This window comes from Solenopsis invicta, chromosome 9 (genome assembly GCF_016802725.1).
Source record: "Solenopsis invicta isolate M01_SB chromosome 9, UNIL_Sinv_3.0, whole genome shotgun sequence".
Classification (NCBI taxonomy): Eukaryota; Metazoa; Arthropoda; class Insecta; order Hymenoptera; family Formicidae; genus Solenopsis; species Solenopsis invicta.
Genome location: NC_052672.1, coordinates 17,282,659 through 17,309,080, shown reverse-complemented (window position 1 = coordinate 17,309,080; position 26,422 = coordinate 17,282,659). Strand labels below are relative to the sequence as shown.

The 26,422-nt window shown below is 31.9% G+C and overlaps 7 protein-coding genes across 18 annotated transcripts; 4 read left to right on the top strand and 3 right to left on the bottom strand.

Moving 5' to 3' along the window:
• Positions 1-153: 153 nt before the first annotated feature.
• LOC105201810 (proteasome activator complex subunit 3) lies at positions 154-4,806 on the top strand. 4 transcript variants are annotated; one of them, XM_011170017.3, is made up of 5 exons: positions 154-285; positions 2,215-2,247; positions 2,785-3,105; positions 3,356-3,492; positions 3,629-4,806. In XM_011170017.3, exons 1-5 carry the CDS (start codon positions 154-156, stop codon positions 3,849-3,851), a joined length of 846 nt encoding a protein of 281 aa, XP_011168319.1. In that variant the 3' UTR covers positions 3,852-4,806. The 4 variants fall into 4 exon arrangements, with proteins under 4 accessions (XP_011168319.1, XP_025989076.1, XP_011168318.2 ...); XM_011170016.3 differs by having other exon boundaries at positions 164-285; positions 2,203-2,247; XM_039453609.1 differs by lacking the exon at positions 154-285 and adding an exon at positions 1,763-1,945.
• A 266-nt stretch (positions 4,807-5,072) lies between these two features.
• On the bottom strand, positions 5,073-10,254 carry LOC105201811 (caspase-1). 2 transcript variants are annotated; one of them, XM_026133290.2, is made up of 6 exons: positions 9,581-10,254; positions 8,202-8,368; positions 7,727-8,012; positions 7,269-7,525; positions 6,475-6,733; positions 5,073-6,408 (listed from the first exon to the last, which is right to left on the bottom strand). In XM_026133290.2, the coding sequence occupies exons 1-6, from the start codon at positions 9,794-9,796 to the stop codon at positions 6,292-6,294; spliced, it is 1,302 nt and encodes a 433-aa protein (XP_025989075.1). In that variant the 5' UTR covers positions 9,797-10,254; the 3' UTR covers positions 5,073-6,291. The 2 variants fall into 2 exon arrangements, with proteins under 2 accessions (XP_025989075.1, XP_011168320.1); XM_011170018.3 differs by having other exon boundaries at positions 9,659-10,243.
• A 304-nt stretch (positions 10,255-10,558) lies between these two features.
• LOC105201812 (borealin) lies at positions 10,559-11,729 on the bottom strand. The gene is made up of 2 exons (XM_011170019.3): positions 11,099-11,729; positions 10,559-11,028 (listed from the first exon to the last, which is right to left on the bottom strand). Exons 1-2 carry the CDS (start codon positions 11,585-11,587, stop codon positions 10,702-10,704), a joined length of 816 nt encoding a protein of 271 aa, XP_011168321.2. The 5' UTR covers positions 11,588-11,729; the 3' UTR covers positions 10,559-10,701.
• Positions 11,730-11,797: 68 nt separating this feature from the next.
• On the top strand, positions 11,798-12,879 carry LOC105201815 (leucine-rich repeat-containing protein 51). The gene is made up of 2 exons (XM_011170022.2): positions 11,798-12,065; positions 12,252-12,879. Exons 1-2 carry the CDS (start codon positions 11,948-11,950, stop codon positions 12,731-12,733), a joined length of 600 nt encoding a protein of 199 aa, XP_011168324.1. The 5' UTR covers positions 11,798-11,947; the 3' UTR covers positions 12,734-12,879.
• Positions 12,880-13,208: 329 nt separating this feature from the next.
• On the bottom strand, positions 13,209-16,450 carry LOC105201814 (cyclin-L1). Of its 3 annotated transcripts, XM_011170021.3 has the most exons (5): positions 16,051-16,446; positions 15,083-15,224; positions 14,806-14,990; positions 14,111-14,695; positions 13,209-13,748 (listed from the first exon to the last, which is right to left on the bottom strand). In XM_011170021.3, exons 2-5 carry the CDS (start codon positions 15,149-15,151, stop codon positions 13,490-13,492), a joined length of 1,098 nt encoding a protein of 365 aa, XP_011168323.1. In that variant the 5' UTR covers positions 15,152-15,224; positions 16,051-16,446; the 3' UTR covers positions 13,209-13,489. The 3 variants fall into 3 exon arrangements, with proteins under 3 accessions (XP_011168323.1, XP_011168322.1, XP_025989074.1); XM_011170020.3 differs by lacking the exon at positions 15,083-15,224 and having other exon boundaries at positions 16,051-16,450; XM_026133289.2 differs by lacking the exon at positions 16,051-16,446 and having other exon boundaries at positions 15,090-15,224.
• A 254-nt stretch (positions 16,451-16,704) lies between these two features.
• LOC105201816 (LITAF domain-containing protein) lies at positions 16,705-18,949 on the top strand. Of its 6 annotated transcripts, none has more exons than XM_011170024.3 (4): positions 16,705-17,191; positions 17,780-17,921; positions 18,032-18,188; positions 18,263-18,949. In XM_011170024.3, the coding sequence occupies exons 1-4, from the start codon at positions 17,120-17,122 to the stop codon at positions 18,366-18,368; spliced, it is 477 nt and encodes a 158-aa protein (XP_011168326.1). In that variant the 5' UTR covers positions 16,705-17,119; the 3' UTR covers positions 18,369-18,949. The 6 variants fall into 6 exon arrangements, with proteins under 6 accessions (XP_011168326.1, XP_011168327.1, XP_011168328.1 ...); XM_011170025.3 differs by having other exon boundaries at positions 16,725-17,191; positions 17,797-17,921; XM_011170026.3 differs by having other exon boundaries at positions 17,119-17,219; positions 17,797-17,921.
• Positions 18,950-20,807: 1,858 nt separating this feature from the next.
• LOC105201819 (chromosome transmission fidelity protein 18 homolog) lies at positions 20,808-25,249 on the top strand. The gene is made up of 12 exons (XM_011170032.3): positions 20,808-21,104; positions 21,193-21,282; positions 21,439-21,702; positions 21,816-21,957; positions 22,055-22,244; positions 22,318-22,742; positions 22,818-23,063; positions 23,162-23,502; positions 23,628-23,869; positions 24,203-24,465; positions 24,542-24,812; positions 24,867-25,249. Exons 2-12 carry the CDS (start codon positions 21,201-21,203, stop codon positions 25,071-25,073), a joined length of 2,673 nt encoding a protein of 890 aa, XP_011168334.2. The 5' UTR covers positions 20,808-21,104; positions 21,193-21,200; the 3' UTR covers positions 25,074-25,249.
• The last annotated feature ends 1,173 nt before the right edge of the window (positions 25,250-26,422 follow it).

Below are 26,422 nucleotides of genomic sequence, written 5' to 3'. Positions count from 1 at the left end.
CTCTTCTCCCTTCCGCTTTCCTGGAAAAGGTAAAATATATTATCCAACAGATTTAAAATGCGGAATAGGAGCACCGGAAGTACAGCTAAAGACGAATGGAGATTCACGAAGTATAGAGACTCTTGCTTAACAACGTAGTAACGGAAGAGCCCTATGGTAGCGACACTAGCGACTTCCTGCTTCAAGTCGCACGTTTTAACAAAGGGATACACACACACAGTGCTTGGGTTTAGAAAGCACTTTTTCCTTACGAAAAGTATGATGGAGGATGCTACGGTGGAAAAGGTAAAACATCTCGATTATATCGTTGATCGTCGCGTCACCGACGCAAGAGAACGAGGAAACGAGCGGCCGAGTCCGGCGTGAACGAGGATAATGACGTTCCGTTTAGGTTAAGCCACCGGTATTTACGCGAACGAGTGACTGTTGCGTGGCGTCTGTTCGTTACGACGCTTCAACTTTTATCACCGAAATCGGCATCGCCGTGCGATCCTTCCGATCTCTCTCTATTTCACTTTGTCAATCTTATCCATCGCATACGCTCGCGTACCGCGCGTATCGAGTACCGTGAGAAAAACACCTCTGAAAGACGTATGCTCATTTAACCTCTTTATTGCGAACGTTGTGTTTCTGTTTCCTTTGCACACGCGCTTCTCTCACTCATTTTTCACGCAAGGCGTGATCCACTCGTTATCCATCGTCGAATCTTCTTTTAATGATGCATTAATGGTGGTTTAACGAGTAGATTCGAACGATCGGTAATATCGAAGGTCACTTCCGAGTCATGTTGACGCTTGTTTGTGTATGTTGACGATTTCTCGTGCTCTCTCTCTTTTTTTCTTTCTCACAAACACCTCTGTAATAAAGATGCTGATATTAGTAACGTTAGCTTCGATTTTGGTATATTTGGGGGGGGGGTTTAACTATATACATTGCCACAATAGCCATTTGCATAGCGATTTCACATACATGGCAAGGTATAACGTGACAATAACCTTTTTAAGTTATGATATAACATGGTTTCTAAAAAAAAGTAATGTTTTTTATATCGATGAAACTCTTCGTTTCTTTTGTAGCACCCATTGACCGACTGTTATTTATTACCTTTTAAAGATATATGTAGGAAATAAATGACTGTAAACTATTTATCTAATGAAGTTTTATCATAAAACGAGTTGTCCAATTTTGGATGTTATAGCTAAATTTTTTAATTTTATAAATTAAGTTTTAAATGCGTTTGCTCAAATAAAATTAATGCAAAGATAATGATATTTTATCGATATTTATGAATAAGTTTATTGGAATGTTATGTAATATTATCAAGAGTATTGGTTTAAAACTTAGCAAATGTTACACTATATTCTGCAGTTATCAAGTTCTATTATTAAATACTTTTTTTTTTTAATAATACAGTAACAAGATATATTTTATATTTTTCATATTTTATGAAACAATAAACTAGAAATAATAATATAAATGTGTGTGTGTGTGTGTGTGTGTATATTTTTTTTTTTAAATCATTGCTATTTTTTATGTACAAGTGTACTATTATGTACTGATCTATTATGATATAAGAACCAACTTTTTTTATTTATATATTATTCTTAATAATATAAAAACTTATACAGATTATAATTGTTCATTAAAATTTTTTGCAAAAAGGTTATTTATGTGACAAACAATTATGCAAACAACTGAATAATCTGTCATAACCTATTAAAATTATATCAAGTTACATAGAATCATTTGATATTTATAGAAATCAGTTGATATTTATAGAAATTCTTGCTTAAAAGTTCCTAAACTTTTGTCAGATCTCTTCTATATATTATTTGACCGCTGTTTATCAACTTTTGTGTAAATGTTTTCCACATTCTCTAGTAATCTAAATAATCCAAGGAATGAATCAATTAATGTATTATCAAGTGGTTACACAAAAAATGAGGTAGATACAGTTATAATAAACACTATTTGCATATTATAACAAGTATTTATTATTTGAATATTGATATTATAGTTACTATAGATATTTTTGCTGTAAATGTAGACTTTTATATTATTTATTTATATTTGTTGCAACATTATTTATACATTTATATGTGAAATTTATATTATATTAGAAGAAAAAGAGTTAAATTAGGGTAAAAATAGACTTGCTTTTTTTTTGTATAATTATCTTATCAAAGTGATGTATTTTTTGAGTTTATCTTACAGGTTCAGGAATATAAGGATTCTCTTAAAACCAAGGTAACTTTTCTCTCTTGGTTAATAAACTTATAATTTCTTATTCATCAAGTATTACTGAATGATACATACAGGGTGGTCCACTTATAATAGAACAATTTATTATCCTTGAAAGTATGTCATAGCAAAAATGTTGCAGACAAAAGTTGTGGAATTGTATAATTTTTTCTTGAATAACATGATTTCTTTAATTATTATGTAAAAGTATTAAGATAGAATTATCAATAAATTAATAATTCAAATGAATAGATATTTTATACTTTATTTTGAAATATATATTTGTATTACGTAAAGCAATTATATAATTCCATAAAAAAAATGGCGATAATCTTCATGTAATTTTGAAAATTTTAATTTTTTTCAAAAATTGATTTTACAATTGTTTGTCCTCATTCAGACTATGTAATTTTTATCTGGAACATTTTTGCTATGACATATAGTTTTAGGGATAATGACTTAAGTGATCTACCATATATGTATAAAGTTACATTACAGACAGATTATAGTATTTATTACGTATATTTATGTATGTTTATTTAGGCAGAAGAGTTGTTGGTGAAAGGATTTCCAGAAAAAATAGTTAAATTAAATGAATTATTGGAGACTCCTGAGTTTTGTAATCGAAAGCTGTCGGATGTACATCAAGATTTAAATGTACCCATTCCAGACCCTATAGTTCTTAATCATTTCGAAGATGCCCCTGCTAATAAAAAACTTAAATTGGACAATAATGGAGAAGAGACCAGTGGAACCAAAGTTATGGCACTTCCAAGTGGTCCTGTACCATGCAATAAAAAGTTGTGCGACTTGATTCACATAGTTAAACCCTACATTAGACAACTTTTGGAGGATTCTAATTTGGTGAGTATTAAGTATACTAAGATTTGTATGTAAAATAGGTCTTTATTTTTCTATAGCAATCACTTTATAAATATAATAATATGTGTATATATTGCTTGAAATTTTATTAATAAAAGTCAATAAGACTGATTTTTTCCAGCTTTATAATAATAGTAGAAAATTTTAATTTTTTTTTTTGTTAGTACCATAATTTTTCAAGCATTTTTATTATTTATTAATTTTTTAATTATCATTCATTTTTATTTTTTAGCTAAAAATGTGGATTTCTTTTTTAATCCCAAAAATTGAGGACGGGAACAACTTCGGTGTATCTATTCAAGAGGATACATTATCCGAAATTCAGTCAGTTGAAAGTGAAGCCGCTGCATTTTTCGATCAAATTTCTAGGTAATGTAAAAAATAATGGTATATGGATGTATATCTACATGTGTGGACAACTACACACATTTGTATACTAATGATGCCTAAGTTAAAATCCACACACAGGCGGGATAACATTTTTTTTTAATTCTTGGTTTTATAGATATTTCATCTCTAGAGGAAAGATCGTTAGTAAAGTCGCAAAATATCCACACATCATTGATTATAGAAGAGCGATCCAAGAGTTAGATGAGAAGGAATATGTGAGCTTATGGCTCGTCATGTGTGAAGTTCGTAATCGTTATTGTTCACTACACGACCTCGTGATCAAGAATCTGGAAAAGATCAAACGGCCACGTTCCTCCAACGCGCAATCCCTGTATTAGTAGGCATGGTTTTACGCGCTGTATCTACTTACGGAATAATTCAATGCAAACAATTCGGAAATATAACAATATAAAATTCATCTCCCCTTATCCCATTGACACGACTCAACTGCCTTGACATTAATCATTCATTCTATCAATTATGGCACTATAAATAAAACCAATAGCTACACTTATACTACGAAATTGTATTATGTAGATTATACTTAACTTATTCGTACATTTAAGTTCGTATAACTGGCTTCTTTCATCACACACGCACGCACGCACACACACACACACACACACACACACACACACACACACATATATATATATATATATATATATGTGTGAAAAGTATATCTATGAAAAGTATATCTATTAGATTTTTAAGAACAAAGATCGAGAACTTTTTCAATTTTTTTTCAGTAGAAACCTTGCAATTTTCTCTTGAAATCGTAGTAGCGAATTGGACGCACACTAGTGCGCACTATCGTGCACATTAAAGCCATCGTGTATATACAAATCGATGTGTTTAATGTAAATATATAAATGGATTAAGCCAAAAGATTCTCAATACATTTTATATAGTTTGAAAAAATATGTATTGTATATTACATCATTCGAAATATTTACATTTAACTTTTACATTGAAATTAGATCAATGTACAATAGTTTTAATATGCACCAGTGCGTACTGGTGTGTCCAACTGAATTACACTATTATTCGTCAAATTTTATCGCCGTAAAATTACGATATTTAAGCAGTACATATATATATAAATTTCTATGCATCAATTTGTTAAAATTGTGCAGTTTAGCGAGCTTGCACATGTAATTTTGCCAATTATATAACTGGGGCACTTATAAAAGGAATATAAACAAGTAGTCAAAGTGGATTTAGTATAGTAAAATGCGTCATTTGTAATTTATATCTGTAAGGAGATTAGAAGATAAAAACCAAGTTATTGAATAGTGTGAATTATAAATAGTCCTGCCTTTTTTTGTAAATGTTTATGCTTTGTCGCGGTAAATCGTAAGTATAAGCTAAACACACGAGATTACATGAAATATAGCATTATCTGATGCTGAAATTGTGCTCTAAGTTTGCAAAATGCACAAATAAAAGTAAAAACTATCGTTTTTTTTCTGATACAAAGTATAAAGAAATATTGTTTACGTTTCTTAGCAAAATAATTACACATATATCAGGGAAGGGAAGAGCAGGTAAGAGACATGATTCATTTCTGTATAGTTTATATAAAAATTTATACAATCGTATCATTTGTCATTTATAGTATAAAATTCTACAAATAGTATTCTACAATTGAATGTCACTGTGAAATTTCTCCTCAATCTCAATTTTTATTTTAATTACATATTTGTGGAATGACAATGTTATTGCGTATGTTAATTTATTCTACATGCTGGTTCATTTTTTCATTTTTAGTTTCATATGATTATATAATAAATTTACAATAATAGGAGAATATTACTATGAACATTTGTCTAATTACAATTTGTCTGATCAAAATTAGAGTACTGTTTTTGACTATATGGACTAAATATCAACATTGGGAACTAGTGCATTGCTTATAACGTCATTATCGTCATTGTTTTATTGACCGTAATGGTAAACGTCACAGTAACACTACATTTTTTTTTTACAATAACGATGAGTTCGATCGTTATTTTTATCGTTATTAATTTGAGCTCTCCACTTTCTTTACTTTAGCTCCTTATTACCTTTATTTAATAATTTCAAAAGTTATGTACAATAAATACAATTTATAAGTTTTATTTTATATTTTATAACAGTTTAAATATTGGAAAAAAATTTTTATACTTTATTTTAGTTGCATTTTGATAGCCCACTCACATTGCCAGTACTCTCTCTGAAAGTCTACAATAACGGAAATTATAAATATTCAATACAATGAATATCGGAATGCATTCTTAAAAACTATAAAAACTGTATAAAGAAAACAATTTTTAAATAAAATTTGTGTTTCCAAATTAAATGTATATAATCTATAAATATAAAATAAAGATATTAATATAAAAAATTAGATAAGATTAGAATATAGAAACAAATTTCAAGTTGTAAATTTTATATTGATTATATATAATTATTAAATAATCTAATTTAAAAATCTCTTATTTGTTAGCATTACAAAAGCAACGAAAAGACTAACAAATCGTATTACTTTCAAAATGACGATAATGCGTTACTTTTTCAAATTACGAATAAAGAGTTACTATTACTTTTTCCAAAAGTAATGGTAACGGTAACGTGTTACTTTTACAAAATAACGTTTTCAACCCTGCCATATATCGTTTATGTAAAATGGCACTTAAATAATTAAATGCATCAAAATATTCGTGATCAAGTATGAATATGTATAAATATGTATTGCGTGTATTCATTTATATAATAAGACATTTTTTGCCTTTTTTATCACGATTCGAATAGGCCGGGATGAATATAACAATGTTTATTAAATCCTATTGACTGGACACACGAAGTCTGACATTCGTTATTTATTGTTCTAAGCTGTTTCAATTGGGAATCAATCTGCAAATCACAATAATTGTAAATCTTTGTACTGCTACCATCATTACTTGAATATTTCATACTTACCATTCTAAACAAATCTTCAACGTGATTCGTGCAAGCATGCTTCATGAATACTTCGCAAAGGATCTGTATGAACCAACTGCCAGTTACGGAGTCTCTATAAGAAACGTGTGAAGGCAAAGTAGATTGAACTACGAGCATGTCTGAATAATTTCTTGTTGTTTGAATATGAGGTATTTCTAGGCTGGCTTCTGGTTTCACAGATACACTGGTGTCCGTAGTGATTCTGTAGTGAGCTACACTTTTCTGTTTTTTCTTTCCTCTGTGGAAAAAAATAAAGAATACAGAAAATTTAGGTAAACCTTGACCTTGGCATATGTTATAGAAGCAAGGATACTGAACAATTTTTCCTCATAAATTAATCGGTGCTCTCGTACAGTTTTCGAAATATACTTAGAGAAAGAAAAAAACAGTTTTTTCTGAATTATTTCAGAAAATATTTATTTTATAAAAAAATGTGTCAAACAAAAATGAAGCTCGTAATAAGCTCTATAAAAAAGGTTATATACATATTTCACCTAGTTGTAATACTTTAGTCGTTATAGTAAAAAATCTGTTATAAAATAATTGTTTTTAATTTTCAATAGTTTTGCGTGAAAAGTAGATACTTGGGAGGGGGGGGGCTCCATCCGAAAAGTTGTTCAGTATCCTCTCCTTGATAATATGTATCAAGGTCAAGGTCGTCAGAAGCTGCTCTCCTTTTGTAAAGGTTTACCAAAATTTATTAATTCATATACAAATGAGAATTAGAGCTTCATAAAATAATATTAAAATACAATATATATATACATATATACCTGCAAAGTTGAAAAATAAATATTTTTGGTTTTCCCGCGAGTTGCTCACAAGCTTCTGCAGTGAAGTAATCGCAGATTTCTGTGCACAAAACTTTTTCATAGTTTGCTTGCCTGCTTGCATTATGGTAATCAATACCCTGGATCTCTGTATTGTTGTCTTCGTCTTCCGTACCGTGACTTGTAATGATCACGAAACATGAATCGACAAATTTCAAATCTTTGTTCTTTGAAAATTCCTTAATTTTATTTTTTATTTCCTAATAAAAATGAAAAAGATAATTTGATGTTAATAACCGTCTCTTTGACTATGATCCATTTGATATTACAAATACTTGGAAACATTTTGTAGAATCAAATGGACTATAGCCTTGGATTAATCCAATTATACATACATATATATGTAAAATTACATATGAAAAATGAAGAATGTGCACATTACAAGTTGAATACATATGTACCTGCCCCGTTAGATTTCCATATGAAATGACTGTAAAACCCATTTCCTCAAACAATTTCTTTAAATTATCACAATCATGTTTCGCCGAAAATCTGTGTTTTTCATATGACGATTCGTAATAAATATTCGTGATTATCAAAACCAATCCACGAGGTTTACTTCGCATAGGATATCGCTCAATGTTTTCGTAATCACGATCTATAAATTTTGTAGCTTTGCGTACTTTAATTTCTAAAGGTTCATCACCAAACGATGACCAATTATAGTGATCCAACGGATCTTCTTGCCTAAAATTTAAATCAAGTATTGTGCAAATTTAAATAAGATTTAAAAAATTTTTTAAAGAACTTACAATTTGTAATTTCTAAATATTTCAGAAAATTCTAAATCTTCTGAATAAATTCACAAACACAAACACACATACACGAGAATTTACATTAAACTTATATAAAAAAGAAGAATAAATTCTCACATACTTAATATTACTTGCATTGCCTGTGTCACATCTTCCTTCCAATATATTTGCTATGTTTTCATGATCGGATTGTTTTAGACTAAGAATCAAATTTTTAAATGCATTTGGTCCTCGTGTTTTAATTGTTAACCATATATCTTTGATTGTATCTTGTGTTTTAAAATTGTTCTGTAATCAAAGACAATACAATATCATGTAAATGCATTCAAAGAATATATTATCCATGCTAACAAATTGTTCTATCCTTGTGTTATTTCTAATAAACAATAAAAATTAAAATAAAACGAGGCTGAAGCCAGCAGCCGGACTTGGCAGTCGAACGCTGGAACCCAGATTTTTTACTAATTCATTAGGAACACATCTAGGCAAGATGTAAAAAAGTTTCAGCATTTGGTCACTTTATTAATTATAGATGAATAATTGAGACCCGTTTTTCAAAATGTCAATTTTTTTAAAAATTTAAAACGTGGCCAAACGTTGAAACTTTTTTTACAGCTTGCCTAGATAAGTTCCTAATAAATGAGTAAAAAATCTGGGTTCCAGCGTTCGACTGCCAAGTCCAGCTGCTGGCTTCAGCGTTATTAAAATAAATAAATAAATCTATAATAAATAGTTATTTTATTTTATTATATAGTTATATATATTTTAAAATAATTACTTTTTTCCATTTCTAACTTCTATCACTTCTACATCTAATGTAAAGAGAGTGTAATAATTCTCACAACTTTTTATATTATAGCTGTGTACAGAGTTTTATATTGTAATTATAGGCAGCTAATATAAAATATGTAATATTATAGTTAATCCTATTTTATAAATTATAATTATATCCTTAAAATATAATTTTAACATTATAAAAAATTATAAACATGTAAATATTTGTAGATAAATTCAATTCAGTTCGTTTCTACAATATTAAGAAAATAAAATAATAGTAGGAGTAATATGTGAAAACATAACTAAACATGAGAGCCAGATTGATCCTTGACTAAGGTGTTATTTTTGCAACAAATTTTTTACAGTATTTGAAAAGGATTCCTATTGGTATCACTGCTACATCAAATGCTCGTTAATCATTATTATTAAACTATAATAACTTCTATTTAAAAATTGTGAGGTTCTTGTTCAAACTTATTAGAACTGTATCTCAGGAGCGAAAATTTATTCATCGTACAGTTTGAGAACTTGAAAATTATTATATATACATATAAAATCACAAGAAATATCGGCATGAAGAACTATAAAAAAAACTAATTAGGCATTTTATTTTTCAAATAATTATTTTTATTTAAGAAGAATAAGCAAGATGTATGTTATTTCATAAATATTAACATAAAAGAGAAAATTATACATAAGATATTAGAAATTAATGACAATTACAATTGCTGAAAATGCGAGTCCGATACAGTCTGATACATCACAGTTAACTGCGTAATATCTTATGAGCAATGAACTCACCATCCACCGTGGGATATTTACGTCATCTCTATTGTAAACTTTGTTTTCTAATAACTTTGGAAATAGTTTTGTCATATCAATTTTGGGCACAACGCTTTCGCAACAACGTTCTATTTGTTCGCGATTTCTTCGATCCATTTTAAAGATGAATCACGGTGAAACATTCACTTCCAAGAAATTCGTATTTGCAGAAGCACAGACAGCACAGATCGCATTGAACTGTTTTAATAAGCCCGTTCTTTATCGCCTATGTCGCTGCAGGCTGCAGCTGCACTGAAGTCACTGAACTGCACTAAAATTAACTAAAACTTTCCATCTCTCACTTTCTCCAAATACGTCTATTTCATTTTAAGTACAAGTGTGCACTAGTACAGCTACAAAGAACAGATAGAGTTTGGGTCTCTTCTCTGCTAATTGTAAGTTAGTGAGGTTAGAGTCTTCACTAGCGATAAGTGGAGTTTGTATCTCTACGAGTATTTCAAGATTACGCCTACACTACAAATCACGCATTGTTCACGTTATATTTGTATGAATCTTTTTTATAAACAATGCAAACAATGTAAATTATTATAAATTGGATAACATTATATAGAATCTATCCATTCAAATACTAAATGAGAGGAAACTAAAAATAAAATTTCAAACAAACTATAATTTCTATTATTTTTCCTGCACAAAATCATATTACGTTATCGCGTTTATTAAAAATGTTTATACTCGTACAAAAGAATAGACATCAAGTTGTTAAATATTATATTAAAATGCAATCATTACCAATATTTACAATCTTAATGAATCATCTTGACAAGGCAATATTAGCAAAAAATGGTAAAAAAGTATCTAATAAAATATCTTTGAACGTTTAATATTTATTACGAGCGAAAGATATTTATCACAAGATTTCAACAAAAAAGGCACATTCCATGTTTTTCACGTGTACAAGTATAAATATATAAAAGTATAAAACTATTTTACGATATATGTATATATAATTCATTATCTTACATTATAGAGTACTCTAGATTTATTAACGTTTGTATTAACTATTTTAATGAAATAACTTTCTCAATGTGATTTTTAAGAGTTTTTAACTGCTGCATTGTCTCAGGATCCAGTGGAGGAATATTTGACATGCGCAATCCCTCTTGAGGCAACAAGGACATTACATTGCCATTAGCCAAAGGTACATTAATATTAGCAGTCTTTTCTTCAACAACAGCAGAGACCAACAGTGGACTGCCCTGCATGCTGAGGACCATTTCTCCTTGACGTGGACGTCTCAACACGTTTAATGGTGTATTAGGTTTGACTTTCGGTGTAACCACATTGTATACGCTGTCCATAGGTTTCAATCGGCATATCGCTGGTGTCTGAAAATGATTCAACTTCAATAAAGATTCATTCGAATGTTCATGCTCCGTTTTTGAGCTTGAACGTTACCATTTTCTGACTGATCTCACTGAGATTGGCTCTGCTCGTGAAACTGCGCGTCCTCATGGTCGATGTTCCTCGAGCTTGTGTCTTAGCTTGTGTCTGTGACGTACTGCCCACACTGGTGCCTTCGGTCGCGTAACCGTCATCGGACGCAGCGGTGGTGGGACGTTTAGCAGTTTTCGTCAATTTTCTCGATTTAGGGGCAGCGGGTGGTTGCATATGAAGATCCTTGACCGACGAGCTCACCTCGTTGCAATTCTCTTTCCGATCGTCATGATTTTGCCAGTCAATTAATTCGCCCAACGTCAAACGACGAATTTCCTCCGGCAAACGAGAAACCATAACCTCGACGTACGTCTCGAAAGTCTTGAGGTCTGCCTGGGCGTCGCGTTCTATTTTGGCGAGACGGAGCTGTGCGTGCTTCTCGAATGTTTTCACTGCTGCGTCGGGTTCCTCGACTTTGTTCGCCGCTCTGTTACGCTTAGTCCGCGGCATTTTGACGAGCGATCGAGCGCGTTGCGATTGATAACGTTGAAGAAACCGCCACCCGCCACCACCGTTCAAAACCGTTACCAAATTCAATTCGTCGTCGTTTACTAGAGGGACGCATGGACGTCTGCGTAGGGACTGGTAGGGACTCTATGGGACTCTAGCGTGAATGCGCGCGAGTCCAATCCGTCCAATCTCTTCTCTATATTTTCAGCAATTTTAGCGCCACCGCTCGTGAGCCGTCCGAAGGTGGCCGTGGCGAGTCAAAATGCCGCACTTCCGGGGGGTAAGCCGCGAGATATGAACTTCGAATGTTTCTCGAGATTTAAATAGAGGTTGCCGACCGTTCAAGTTCAATTGTCCACGATGAACGCTAATTATTCTCCGCAAAATTATACTTCGGATTACAAACGAAACGAACGACAAGAAATGTTAATCGCCCCACCATTAGACTTATCCTTTAAAAAGGCCACTACTCTGGACGGTATATAAATTGAAGAAATGTTTAGCTATTTTTTAACTTATTGTTTTGCGAGTTAAGATGCATATCCATAATTTGTTTATTGCAAATGAAGCACCTAGCTGCAACAATATGAGTTAAATAAATAAATAAATAGATTCTTGTTTTGCAAACATGAAAAATGTATCTCCGTTTCGTTTTCTCTCACAGAATTGATGGAGAAACGTGGGCAAGTAATACGCACTGGAAAAGCTCCAGTAAGAACGTTAAAGGATCGTTATGTAACTAGTACGTTGTGGCTAAGCAACAATCTACTGAGTTCGATGGAAGGTCTCCAACGTCTCGCGGAGAGAGTTCTCGATGATCCTGCGTATCTCAGTTGGTTGGATTTGTCTTTCAACGAGATAAAAGAGATTGGGGAAGACGTAGAGAAATTTACAAACTTGAAAATTCTCTACTTGCATGGCAATAAGATCACAAATATCGCGGACTCTCTGAAGCTTAGGAAATTACAGAATCTCAGATCGCTGACGTTACACGGTAATCCGATTGAAGACGTTCCTTGCTACAGGGGTTACATCGTACATCTTCTCCCACAGTTACTCGTCTTGGATTTTTCGCCGGTGATTGCCGCTGAAAAGAAAAAAGCTCTGCCCGTAGGATTTTTTAAGATGATACAACCTGGGATATGAATATAAAATTTTATTCTTATATCGTTGCATGCTTCTTTTAATATACAATTTTCCTTAATGTTTTTATTTCCGCGTACACACACCTTCCTTTTAACATTATACCATATTACTCATTACTTGAGGTATGACGGCTTTACAAAACGCAATTGCCCATCAAAATAATATTCTTAGCTTAGATGTCTAAGAACAACACACATCTGATTGTTGAAATTTAATTTTACATTAATTGATAGACAATTAAGATAATAACGAAGATACTTGTAATTTTTATAAGTAAAATTATATACACTGTACCGTTGTTATGTACTACTTAATAAATTAGCAGCTTATCGATAAATCTGTCAGAATTAGAAAAGTTTATAATGTTACATATCTAGAATTAGGTATGTTTTGTCCTTTTTCAGAAAAATTTCTGTAAACTCACATAAAATCGCTTTACATTCAGTTAAATTCAGTATTTAAAAAAATTACAACATTTGTCTGTCTCATAATTTTTAATATAAAAATTACACCTTTAAATATAATAAATTTGTAAACTATGAAAACGCTACAACATTGTGAGAATGCAATGTCGTATTACTGGTAGCAACTGTGTGAAATTCATCAAGGTAATCTCAAAAACTTGAGTATTAATTTCAAAATAAAGATGAATTGTGTGCAAAGTCTCGCTCCGTTTGTCGTATCACAAATTAATTATAATCATTTTATTCATGATATTCTCGCATAAAAAAAATTTCTGGCTAGACACATCAGTATTTAATGTAGTCGTCTACTGCGCTTACTACGTTTGCTCGATTTCTCCAAATCTCTGTCCCGAGATCGACTTCGTGATCTGTAACTACGCGATCTTCGTGACGATTTATGGCTACCCGATCGTCTTCGTTGGGTCTTTTTGGATTTGCTGGATCTACTATGACTGTGACTTCGAGATCTACTTCTGCTATGTCTTTTTCGCTTACCAGAATATTTTATTTCTTCTCCTCGTGATGGCGAAGTGCTTGGAGATTTTGAACGTCTGAAATACATCAAGTGATATTTGAGAACATATGTATGTATCAATAAGAAAGTTTTTCTTATTCATAAATTTCTATACTGTAAAGTTCAACATAAAATTTTACGAATGCTGATTGATTTTTATAAATCAAATAAAAAAATGTGTTCAAAATTCTCTTATTGCAATCTATAACTCTTATTGAAATGTATTATATGAAATAAGTATTAGATATATTAAATATGAATATCGGCATAATTATTCTAGCGCTATTTATTTTTAATGAAACACAATTATACAGCAAAATCTTTATATGTAATAGTACGCGTGTCCATTCTCATTTGCGATTAATAACGTCTTACTTGCGTAAAGACGTTATTACATACCTAGGCGATTTCGTTCTTTCGGGAGCTGCATGTGTGCCGCTGCGACTGATAAATCCACCCCAAGCGTTGTGATGTTTCGGCAATGGTGGACTCGGCGTATGTCCATCGACGTCTCCGCCACGGGCCTTGGTTCTAGCTTCCTCGTACTGACGTCGCAATTCCTCGACCCGTTTTTCCAACTGCTCGGGTTTCACGCGCAATCGCGAGTAAAGACGCAGTATACGTCGACACACGTCTCTGATTGCCGATTCGCTGACTTTGAATAGTGAGAACCAAGCAGGCTGTGTTGGTAGAGGTAGCTGCAATTGACGAGCGGCCAGATAAATGCACGCACATGCCACTGTTTCTGGCTGATAACGCAAGAATACGTCGGAGCGCAACGAGTCGTTCATATAATTCCAGCTTTGCTGCATCAGCGTGCGATTCTTCTCGAATCCCAACACTTGTAAATACATGACTATAATTTTGTGAGGATGCTTTACATGAACGCAAAAACCCAATTCCTTCAACACTCTTCTCTCTGATTTAATCACCTGATTCTTCAGACCTACGTAATTCTGATCGAGAATCACAGGTTGAATCGACCTAAAATAAATATATAATAATAAAGATAGATGTTTTTAATTTTTCCTGTTTTTCATATTTTATATTTTTAATTATTTGTATTATAAAATAAAAGTAATAAAGTAACTTACCTTTGGCTGGATACTTGCTTTACGTGATTAAAAACGTTGATCACGTCCCTGATACGCCTAGGTGCCTCCTCGATTTTGCTGGCTAAGCAGATGCAACCCATTGCAGTTGTTTCCATGTTGTGTCTAACTAAAGATTTGCTATAATAAAATCGTTGGAATATTACTTGCCCCGTAGCCATTGCAACCTACGCAAATAAAGAAAAATATGACAGTTAGATTACACTATTCTGTAACATTATTTTTGATGTTGATTTGATTTTGATTTTTGAGCAACAACGTTTAACCCTTTAGGGACACGAGCAGTGATATTTCCATTGCCAAACTTCGATTTTGCTGTGCGACACATGTCGACTAAGATCCAGCGTATACCATCGCCCCACCATCATTTGTATACATTAGCCACTCTGGAAATCGAGATTCTGGAAAGTACATACACCTTGAGCTGTTTTTGTCAGTTGTCTTGTTCTTGTGAGCTGTTTTATATATACTAAGTGAACAATATACAAGCTGTATTCTGATATAAATTATCAGTATTAAAAATCTATAGTTCACGTTACGTATACTATAGTTTTTTTAGTACTGGCAGTAAATTTCAGAACATAATCACAGTTGTAAGTTCTGTCCACAAAGGGTTAAAGTAAGGTTAAAGTAACAACAATATACAATAATCGCAAACATTTTACATAAAAAATCAAAGTACAGTAATACAGATAAAAAAAAAGTGCACTTTAAAATAAAATTGATTTAATGCTTAAACGCCTTATCGAGAAAATAAAATATATAAATAAATAAGAATTCTAGATCATTTACAAAATTTTACAAGATCTACAATTTAAATATCTTTTTTAATATAAAAGGCGCATATCATTTCAATAACATTAAATTTTGTTAAGTTTTACCTTATCAAAAATTTATATATGTAAACCATACATTAAATTTGCATTTTGCAATATAAATTGAAAGAATCAATATGATAATCGTATGTACATTCGAGTAAAATTAAATAGATAAAATTGGAATAACGATTGATTTAGATATTAAAGGCATACAAGACACATGATTTAAAAAAGGTAGAGCATACTCAATTAGATAAGAATTTTTTTTTTTAATATGCGTTCTGAACTTCCTCTGAAGAAATTAAACTATATGACGCATCATGTAGAGTGTAGAGACATTGAGGTTAGGAAGATTCAAGTTAGGGGTTAGGAGTTGGGTTTCATCAGATATTGGCACGCGAAAACCTACCTGCGGTAACTTGAGCAGTATACCGGCCGTCTGTATAAGTTCGCATCCCAGTATCCGCAAGTCCGTTTCGGTTTCCGCATCAAGACCATCCAAATGCGACGGGGTGCAGTTGAACTTGTCCTCGGGCAGGAGACAGTTTTGTAACGTCAACACGATCTTGCCGTAGGGTTTCGCGTTCGGTGCATTCGCCGCGTTCGTACTCTTCGTCGTCGACGCCGTAGAATTCTCCTTCGCGTTCATCTCGAAAACGCTCAGTTAATTCATAGAAATAAAGACAAATCGCAGTCACAAAATTTATGACAAGATGTAACCTTTAAATGCGAGATGTAACAACCAGTAACAACGCCAACGAGAAAAATGGAGAAAAATGGCCAAGTCCAAGCTGACGTCATGGCGACCATAGCGTTTGCCGGCAAAGCAGCTAGCCAACTAGCCTAGCTTATCAATCACTTAAATATGATTGGTTGAAGATCTACACGATCCAAGAACCAATCGTGTTCTATCGCTCGGTAAGCAGATTGGCTAGATCCAAGGCTGCGTTCCGAAATTCACTGCCAGTATTGAAATTCGAGGAGCAAAGCTGTGTTCCAAAATCTATCGGAAAAAAATATCGCAACTATTCTGACTGTATGTATGATCCAATGATCCAAACCCAGAGGATCGAAACGTCTAATTATTTAATAATTGTTTGTCAATTAAATTAAATTAATTCTCACACGAACATCTTGTGTTGGCTCTTACGGCATTTATTCATAATATTGATTTATTCTGTATTCCAAAAATTCGCTGCCAGCGTTAAAAATTTATAGTTTATGTCACGTGCACTATAGATTTTCAGTGCTGACAGTAAATTTTGGAACACAGCTTTAAATCTCTGATATAAACTGGAATTACTTCCAACTTCCACGAATGTTTCGTGAAAATAGCAAAAACTAACGAAATCTGATAGCTTCGTATGTAACACATGCATACAACCGCATATGTATGTATATACATATATGCACACGAATCTACATTCCGTTGTTTACGCGAAGCCACCATAGGCCACAGGTGATTCGGTGTTGTATGTATGAGAACTGAGAACGTGTGCTTTAAGGATCAGAAACGGAAACGCTCGTCGAGGATTCGAAGCAAACGAAAGGTTGGTTTTATCACTTGATCGAGAATAGGTATGTATGTAATTACGACGTGACATACTTTTTCGCAAATCAAAAGAGGGCAAGATGTCGCTGGAAATGGCTCGAGTTGAGCGTCAAATTTCGTAATTGGCATTTACACATGACTTATTCGGACAACGGCCTTCAACGTGCGAGACGCACTGCTCGTTTCATCGCGACGCACATCCGTCACTGTCAGTCACTGTTTGGATCAGCATGAGCTGATCTCTGTTGTTTAAATAGCTTGTTTTCTTTTGCACGAAATTCTACGACCGAAAGCTGCAACTTTCAAGTAATAGCCGACTTTAAATAGATCTCGTTATTATCTCCCTCTAATTTTTTGGTATCTTGCGATGATTTCTATTTTTAGTATCGCGCGTCATCCCTCAAATGTAAGGATAGGCAACACTGGATCACTTTGTTATCTAATATGGTCTTTCACATTTTGCATAATTATGCAAATTGAAATGCAAACATCCTCGTCTGATTGTTAGATTTACATGCATTTTTTGCAGACTGCTAAATTAATAGAATATGAGAGTCCTTGAACATTTCTCATTACATTATATTAGATTTGTGATGTTGACAGGTACGACACCATGCATAAGAATGGACCACCACCTCCTTACGAACCACCACCTTATGCACCACCCGCTTACTCTCAGAATGTAGGAGGCGTTCCTCCAGCTAGTCCATTTACACCAGCGCAAACTTGTAAGTTGAAAAGGCATTAAATTTATATTAATAAATTTTGTATATTAATATAATTGGTAAAAGAAAAGGTTGTGTGTTTTTAATGGTCTTTTTTTTGCTCTGTTTTGCAGATGCAAATGGTCCCACTATAGTCACAACTATTGTACCACTTGGGCCTCAACCTACTCATACAATTTGTCCACATTGTCATGCTGAAATAGATACAACGACAAAAACTGAACCTGGCATGATTGCTTATATCTCAGGTGTCATCATAGCACTGCTGGGGTAATTATAAGTAACATTTAGAATATGGTATATAGATGTACATTATATAATGTGATTTTTCTTCTGCTGATTAGATGTTGGTTTGGTTGCTGCTTGATTCCCTGTTGCATCGATGAATGTATGGATGTTCATCATACCTGTCCAAATTGTAAAGCTTATTTGGGACGTCATAGAAGATAAGTGGATTGTATTAGTACATCCACGTGTTGCATTTGAATGTTGAAACATCTACGATACTACGTAGTTCAAACGCGATTCCAATGAATATGTTGAATTTGATTTTGACTTGAAACATTTTGGAAGATGGCTCTTTATAAGAGAGATGTGACGAAAGATGTAGCAGCTTCAATTATATCGATTCAATTAAATCTTTATAACGAAGAATGCACATCATCTAAATAATTATACAATTCTATGTAATTTTTTAACCTCTATACAATAACTTTATTGCACACAATTTGTTATAATCTCTTGCATAGTTTTTATAAAGATATTTTTTATTTTTCATGAAGCTGATAAAATAGTGTGCAAGATTTTTAGTAGCAGAAAACGTGTCACTTCAAAACATTTGTATGCTCATGAAAAGACACTTCCATATCAATAGATTGTGCTTCCACAATATTGATAGATCTACATCCTTATTACTAACGTAAATATGTATCGTAGACTATCTGCAGCATTGATTTTTACTTTGTTATTAATCATGATTTATGCCAATTTTTGATTCAGACGTTAAGGCTCCTGACTCCTTAGCCGAGAACTCCGTGTTGACGGTAGTGACATTCCGTCGCGGACAAAATTAGAACTAATATATGTGAAACGTAACAGATTGACAATGAGATGTTATCGTGCATGTCATTTTGTTATTATGTGTTTCATTGTGAAAATATGACTTTTCTCGTATTTACCAAATTCGTAAAAATGGACCACGAGTAAAGTTTCTTTGAATTTTATACATAAAAGTACATTTTTCACTCCTTTCAATAGCTATCCGTGTGTTTTCCTGTCTGAATAGGCGTCACTTTACGTGCTTTTTTACGACTATTTACTGACTGCTAGGCGAAAAAAGGATAGTCGTGACCGATATTTAGAAGTATTTTAAAGCCATCTGATTAGTCTGTTTTATCCAAATTGGTTTTATTTACAAATGGTATGTTTGACAAAATTACGTGTAATTTCACGCAATTTCTCGCTTCTGACGTCACGACTTCAATATGGCCGCGGCGAGTACTCAGGAGTCTTAATGTTTATGTTTGAAATAAAATGTTTTAGATTGATTGTAAGATTGATAGGTAGCAATATATGCAGCTAGTTTAGTCATTCATGAGTCATCCAAATCTAAAATCGTAAAGCAATAATAATTATATTGTACATTGATAAATTTTTTCTATAAATTTAAATTGGAGATCTGATATAAATGGAGACCATTTGCAATATTTTAGCGTAGTTTATTATTGAAATACGATTAATGACTGCATATCACGATCTTGAAAAGTCCTTAAAAATCTATCTTATATGTTTGTATCATGAAAATATGAGTCTAGCAAAAATTCATAATATAATTCATGTTTTTATATTATTGAACAGATGACAGCTGATATTACATTTCTAGGGATCTTGGAAGTTTAGAAATTTCATGCTCTTGTTTTAAAGAAAAAAAAGTTTACACACACGCACACGCGCGCGCGCGTATTTTCTAATTTTATTTATCTTATAAAAAAGTGACTGTAAACATTAATCATAATCTTATTGCGCGCAAATAATGAATTTGAAATGCCGCTTGATAAGATAAATTCAATATTATTTTGAGAGAAGAATTTGTGCTAATAGCTTCATAAGATAACATAATTATAGAATAATGTTTATATATAGCATACACAAATGATGTCAAGTAATCGAGAATTGGCTATGTTCATTTTGTAAGTGCCTCAAATTGATCAAGACTTTTAGACCTTGTGTGCTCTTATTACAAAATAACTTGTATTTTGTTATCCATGTAAAACAATATGAACAATAGGTAAATATTAGATTGTACGCTCACATATTTGATATATCTTGTTGCACATTTTATCTTTGATATATGTAATATTTGCGTTATATTTAAAAGGAAAAATAAAAACTTGAAAATATTGTACACTTTTAAAATGTTTTAATATGTGCAATAATAAAATTATTTTACTCTGAAATATCATTTTATTTTGTCCTGTGTCGTAATAATATAGACTTGTACTCTCTGGTTAATTCTACTCACAGTTTATCTTGAAATTTACATAAATAATTTATTTTTTATTATCACTTGTATGTAAAATATTTTCTTATAAATATATGTATATCTAATAGTATATGTGTATAATTAATATATAATTTTAAGTATTGATTTCTGTATATAAAAAAGTTATATACTCTATAAATGATTTAATATACTTATTCGATTTATATTTATGAAGTATTTAGAATTATGATTATATATATCTCTATTGTAATACTAGTAAGATTTTGTATAGTTTTTCTTAATTTTCTATTAAATCTTGCTATTTCTATAAATTTCTATAAATTGGCTACAAATTAATAAATAAGTTTAATTGTTTTTATCTATAAAGTCTAATATTTATTTTATAAAGACATGTATAAATTTTCTATATGTATATTTATTATTTTTATTATTCCTTGATCTCTTTTCCACGAGGGGCCTAACGATACCGCGCTTATTAATGCTTATTAAGTACTTCTATATGCATGACATATGTACAATGTATGTATGCATGTATGTATTGCACATGTATGCAAAGAAATATATACCCCGATATATACTGATTTTGTGACTTACTGCGCATGTGCGAGTATCTCCTAACTTTACAGGATAAAAGGCGGGAAGAAAGCTGCATGGTGTGGTGATTTTCAGTCATTTCCAGTGATGTCAGTCATATGTTGCGAAAGTTGTGCTGCGAAGCATCGTTTTTAATCGTTTAGTTAATTTGTATATCGCATGATTATTCTATTTTAGATGACGCGATGGCAAACGAATTTCCAGATTTGGATGAGGAATTTGACTGTATCCATCAAGCGGACTATGAAGCTTTGAGAGAATTGGAGGGTAAATAATATAACTAATGCATGTTTCTCAACCGCAATTGAAACAATTAAGTTACGATTAAACTGATATTTGAAATTTTATTTAAATATTTTTCTTATCTTATTATTTCCATTGCATTTTGTTGATCTAGTAATAATTGGCTATATTTGTCTAAAGGTGAATTGTTCGAAAAGAGACAATTGTCACAACCTGGCCCTAGTTCTAATAATAGCAGAATATCTCCAAGTGGAAATAAACATCAAGCAGATGTTGAAAATCCTGTGTTTGTTAATGTTGATAAAGTCAATAATGCAACAAGCAATAATAAGAAACGAAGTTATGAAGAATTATATGGTGATGCTGTACCTAGTTGTAGTAAGAAACGCAGTTATGAAGAATTGTTTGGTGATATCTCTGATTTCTTAGAGAAAGATATCTCAGGTATAGATTAATAATCAATTAATTGATAAGATGTCTATTACTTGTGAGGTTATTGTCAGAAAGTTTTTGGATAATTATCCAGAACACTCCTACCATTTTCAATTTATTTTTAGTTGATACCAATATTGTGGAGGAACCAAGAGAAAAAAAGGTTCGATGGGATCAACCTGAAGATGTCATTAAGAAAATATTGGATGCAAGACAGTTGCTGCTGGAATATAATGGAAATACATCACAGAAGATAAGTAGCAATGAGTAAGTGAATTAGCAATTAGTAATATGATTTGCATATTATTATATTAATTACAATATATTTAATTTGTTGTATTCAATATTTCTGTGTCTACTACAGTAAGAAAAATTCAATTTCTTTACGAGTTCCACTCGAGTGGAATTTTGTGGCTGTCACGAGATCATATGATTCTCAACGCTTATACATCAGAGTCAGAAATCCACAGAATGATGTTAAGCAGTCCACAAGGCCAATTGCTAATCTGTTTTCGACACCTTATAAACAATTGAAAACTCAGGCTAAAGAAATTGTGTGTCTATTTCTTAAATTTTTTTTTTATATTGCATTTTATGCTATAATACTAACATGAAGTCATGTTATAGTTGGCAAGAAAACAGGAGTTATCAAAACAATCATTGTCATCTGATCTATGTAGTACAAAGAATATAATTAACGATGAATTGTGGGTCGATAAATATCGACCTCGATCATATTTAGAATTATTGTCAGACGAAACTGTCAACAGACAATTTTTACATTGGTTGAAACTTTGGGATAAAATAGTATTTAATCGAAATATTACAAAGCCAAAGAGAAAACAGGCGCCTATGTTTGGAAAAAGAAATAATGACAATGAAAATAGTATCGAGGAAGTGGATAGCAAAGGATATCCAATAAAAAGGATAGCCTTACTCAGCGGTCCACCTGGATTGGGAAAAACGACTCTAGCACATATAGCAGCCAAACATGCTGGTTATAATGTCGTAGAAATTAATGCGAGTGATGAAAGGTCTCCAGAGACGTTTAGGTAATTTGGTAATGTACAAAACTCATATAATGTGTTAATAAAACTCATAAACGTTTGCATTATATTTTTGTTTAGACAGATTCTTCTTGCATCAACAGAAATGAAAGCTGTGATGGGCGCTGATCCCCGCCCGAATTGTTTAATTTTTGATGAGATCGATGGTGCACCGGCTGCATCTATCGAGCTTTTATTAAAGTTTATTCAAGGTAAATTGTTATTGAAAAGTAAAAAGAGAAAGGGACAATCAGAAAAAACATCAACCGATGGCTGTACACGCCCTGTAGTATGCATTTGTAATGAACCATATACTCCATCGTTAAGGTAATTTTAATTAAAAGCAAAATATGTAGAAAAAAAATCAATATAATGCCTTAATTAAAAGAATAGATGTAATAACGTTTTAAATTTTGCATTTATAGAGCGTTAAGAGCTGCTGCTGTAATAATTCCAGTACCGGAAGTAAGCCCTTTAAGATTAGCAGAACGTCTAATGGATTTGGCGAGGAAAGAAAAGTTAAATGTAGACTTTGGTGATCTAGTAAAAATGGCAGAAAGATCCTGCTGTGATGTTCGAGCTTGCATAGGGGCATTACAATATATGGGTAGCGCCAATTTGAAAGATAATTTATCTCTAAATCTAAAAGACACTCGTAAGAATTTGTTTGATTCGTGGAGAAGTATACTAACGATTCCCATGAACAAAGGAGGGATTCTTCCTATTCCTGAAAGAATCCAGAATATTTTGACAATTGTGCAAAATGGTAATCTTGTAAAATCAATTTTTTAACAGTAATTTATTTTAATATACCAGTGTGCAATTTAACAAAATTTCTGTGGATTAAAAATATCAACATATAGACGTTTCTTTAAGTATTTATTTATTTAGGTGAAATGGAAAAGTTGGCACAAGGAATATTTCATAATTATCCTGAAGTCTGTGATCGGAAACTTGATAATGTATCTCTGTCTCTGGAATGGTTTCAATTTTACGATTTAGTAACGTCGCTCATTGCACACAAGCAGATTTGGTCACTTATGCCCTATACAAATTATGGATTTATTGCATGGCACTTGTATTTTGCACGTACACAGAAAACGAAATTATCATATCCTACTGTTATCAGCGAAGTAAGTATTGCACATTAGAAGGAAATTTTAATTCAAAAAATATATTTGGTTAAAAATTTGCGCACATTTCTTTTTAATGATTTTTTTCTATAATTCTCTCGAAAATCGAGGAACAATTGTCAGAGGAAGCCTCTTTACAGTTCATAAGTATATATTTTAAGGAGTGAATCTAGGACTTAAATCACTTCTTAAAGTATTGACATGTAATTAAGAATCATTATATATACATATATTTTTTATAAATATTAAAATTGATTTCTTTTTCCGCGCAGTTGACTTTGTACGGTATTCCAACAAATTTTCTAAATATTTTAATTCTTATCATTCTTTTAGGTATTTCAAAAATCGGCGAAGAATACAGGTATTTTAACGGCGATACGAAGAGTGTGCGGACGGGATGTTTTCACTTTAATTACGGATATCGCTGGTTTTTTGCCGGACATTCTAGCGCCTAGATTGCGTACAGTTCCTTCTCATTTGTATTCGCCGAAAGAAAAGACTGATCTTTCCAGAATAGTAAACTTGATGCTTGAATTTGGTTTATCGTTTGTGCAAGAGAAAAGCCCTCAGGGAGGTTACATCTATAATTTAGATCCGTATGTTGTAATAACGATAGCTAATAACGCACGTTTAATGTTCTATTTAAAATGGCACATACATATTCTTTTTTAGTAATATTTTGGAAGTTGGCGTTTTTCCTGATTGTAATATGCATCGAAGTCTCGCATACGCGGTACAGCAAATAATCGCACAAGAATTGGAGGTCGAACGTTTGAAGCATGCGAGTATCTTAGCTGGATTCGATGGAGTTGGCTCGAAAAACACAACAAATTCAGAAAAACAAAAAGTGTCCGAAATTACAGAAATTGTTCAAAACAAATCTTCTAATCTTGCAAAAAATACAAAACAACCTGGAAAAAACTTGACATCATTGAAAGAAATTGTAAGTCTTCAGCGTTTCTCTTTTTATCATCAATCTCATTATATTTGATTTCAGGTATACAAAGACTTTTTTGGAAATATTATTACAAATGAACATGAAAATACTCAGAAGCAGAATAAAATGAATCGTATATCTCCAAAAACACAGAAAAAATATTCTCTGATGCAGAACATTTTAACGAAACATGGAATATGGTACAAATATAAAGAAGGTTGCAACAATGCTGTTCGCCGAAGTGTATTCATGGAGAAACTTTTATAGATTAATTTAATTAACTGCAAGTACGACTGTGTTCTTGTGTCTTTATTGCTTTTAAGAAAATATGAACCATGCTCTTTATACATATACATACATACGTACATACATACAACATACATACATACATACATACATACAACATACATACATACATACATACATACATACATACATACATACATACATACATACATACATACATACATACATACATACATACATACATACATACATACATACATACATACATACATACATACATACATACATACATACATACATACATACATACATACATACATACATACATACATACATACATACATACATACATACATACATACATACATACATACATACATACATATATATACACATGTATATGTATATATATTTATATTTATCATTTCCATATATAAATGATATATTTGTAACTAGAAAGCATATTTCATGAAAAAAGTTATTTATTTTAAATTAATCTTTTTAACACGAACAACTATTTAATAAATCACAATATAACAGAAATACAATTTAAGGTGATGCTAAAGCCTTTTTTACCGACCGAACGTTAATTTTCGGGCATGCCGTTCTTCTAATTGCATTTGCAGATTTAAAAATCCTTTTCCACAATTAAAGTATAGACAGTAATGTATAATGGACGCTATATAAGGCTAAGGAAAACAAAAAAAATTGAGAATAATTTTCCAATTTTTTTTGTTTTCATTATCCTTATATAGCGTCCATTATACATTACTGTCTATACTTTAATTGTGGAAAAGGATTTTTAAATCTGCAAATGCAATTAGAAGAACGGCATGCCCGAAAATTAACATTCGGTCGGTAAAAAAGGACGACTTTAGCATCCCCTTAATAGAAAATTTATTTAGAAAATCCAACAGAATCTAATAGATTTTGTTTTGTCTATACAAATTTATAATAGTAAGTGATATGATAAGATGCAATAAGATGTTTGATGATGTTTTGTTTGTGATGGCGTATGTGCATGTATGTGTGTTTGTGGCTGGCTTTTCCACTGTTTTCTGTTCCTGAACCACCTGTATTAGTGTGCACTTAAAATGAAATAGATATATGTTTGAAAGTTAGCGAAAGCAAGAAGGAACGTCCCAGTGCAGTGTAGTGCAGGAATAGAAAACAAGCCATATATATATATATATATATATATTTATTTATATTTATTTATTTATATTTATATATTTATATAAATAAAGGATAATATGTCAGCCATTGAACTATACTCTAACTGGAATGGGCACTAGCCGCCAGAAAACGTGACGAGAGAGAGTTAGAGTCCCTAGAAGTAGAGAGTCTGGACATCTCGGGGTTCCATGTGA

Excerpts from the sequence above, each read along its gene's own strand:
- LOC105201812 (XM_011170019.3), bottom strand. The coding sequence starts at position 11,587 with ATGCCGCGGACTAAGCGTAACAGAGCGGCGAACAAAGTCGAGGAACCC. Across the intron at positions 11,029-11,098 it reads GTGAGATCAGTCAGAAAATG|ACACCAGCGATATGCCGATT; the intron begins GTAACGTTCAAG and ends AATCATTTTCAG.
- LOC105201815 (XM_011170022.2), top strand. The coding sequence starts at position 11,948 with ATGAACGCTAATTATTCTCCGCAAAATTATACTTCGGATTACAAACGA. Across the intron at positions 12,066-12,251 it reads AAAGGCCACTACTCTGGACG|AATTGATGGAGAAACGTGGG; the intron begins GTATATAAATTG and ends TTTCTCTCACAG.
- LOC105201819 (XM_011170032.3), top strand. The coding sequence starts at position 21,201 with ATGGCAAACGAATTTCCAGATTTGGATGAGGAATTTGACTGTATCCAT. Across the intron at positions 22,743-22,817 it reads AGGTCTCCAGAGACGTTTAG|ACAGATTCTTCTTGCATCAA; the intron begins GTAATTTGGTAA and ends ATTTTTGTTTAG. Across the intron at positions 24,466-24,541 it reads TACATCTATAATTTAGATCC|TAATATTTTGGAAGTTGGCG; the intron begins GTATGTTGTAAT and ends ATTCTTTTTTAG.
- LOC105201816 (XM_011170024.3), top strand. The coding sequence starts at position 17,120 with ATGAGAACTGAGAACGTGTGCTTTAAGGATCAGAAACGGAAACGCTCG. Across the intron at positions 17,192-17,779 it reads GGATTCGAAGCAAACGAAAG|ATTTGTGATGTTGACAGGTA; the intron begins GTTGGTTTTATC and ends ACATTATATTAG. Across the intron at positions 18,189-18,262 it reads GTCATCATAGCACTGCTGGG|ATGTTGGTTTGGTTGCTGCT; the intron begins GTAATTATAAGT and ends TCTGCTGATTAG.
- LOC105201814 (XM_011170020.3), bottom strand. The coding sequence starts at position 16,290 with ATGAACGCGAAGGAGAATTCTACGGCGTCGACGACGAAGAGTACGAAC. Across the intron at positions 14,991-16,050 it reads TACTGCTCAAGTTACCGCAG|GTTGCAATGGCTACGGGGCA; the intron begins GTAGGTTTTCGC and ends TTATTTGCGTAG. Across the intron at positions 13,749-14,110 it reads GAAAGAACGAAATCGCCTAG|ACGTTCAAAATCTCCAAGCA; the intron begins GTATGTAATAAC and ends GATGTATTTCAG.
- LOC105201810 (XM_011170017.3), top strand. The coding sequence starts at position 154 with ATGGTAGCGACACTAGCGACTTCCTGCTTCAAGTCGCACGTTTTAACA. Across the intron at positions 3,106-3,355 it reads TTTTGGAGGATTCTAATTTG|CTAAAAATGTGGATTTCTTT; the intron begins GTGAGTATTAAG and ends TTTATTTTTTAG. Across the intron at positions 3,493-3,628 it reads TTTTTCGATCAAATTTCTAG|ATATTTCATCTCTAGAGGAA; the intron begins GTAATGTAAAAA and ends TTGGTTTTATAG.
- LOC105201811 (XM_026133290.2), bottom strand. The coding sequence starts at position 9,796 with ATGGATCGAAGAAATCGCGAACAAATAGAACGTTGTTGCGAAAGCGTT. Across the intron at positions 8,369-9,580 it reads GACTCGCATTTTCAGCAATT|AACAATTTTAAAACACAAGA; the intron begins GTAATTGTCATT and ends CTTTGATTACAG. Across the intron at positions 6,734-7,268 it reads TTTATTTTTCAACTTTGCAG|AGGAAAGAAAAAACAGAAAA; the intron begins GTATATATGTAT and ends TTTTTTCCACAG.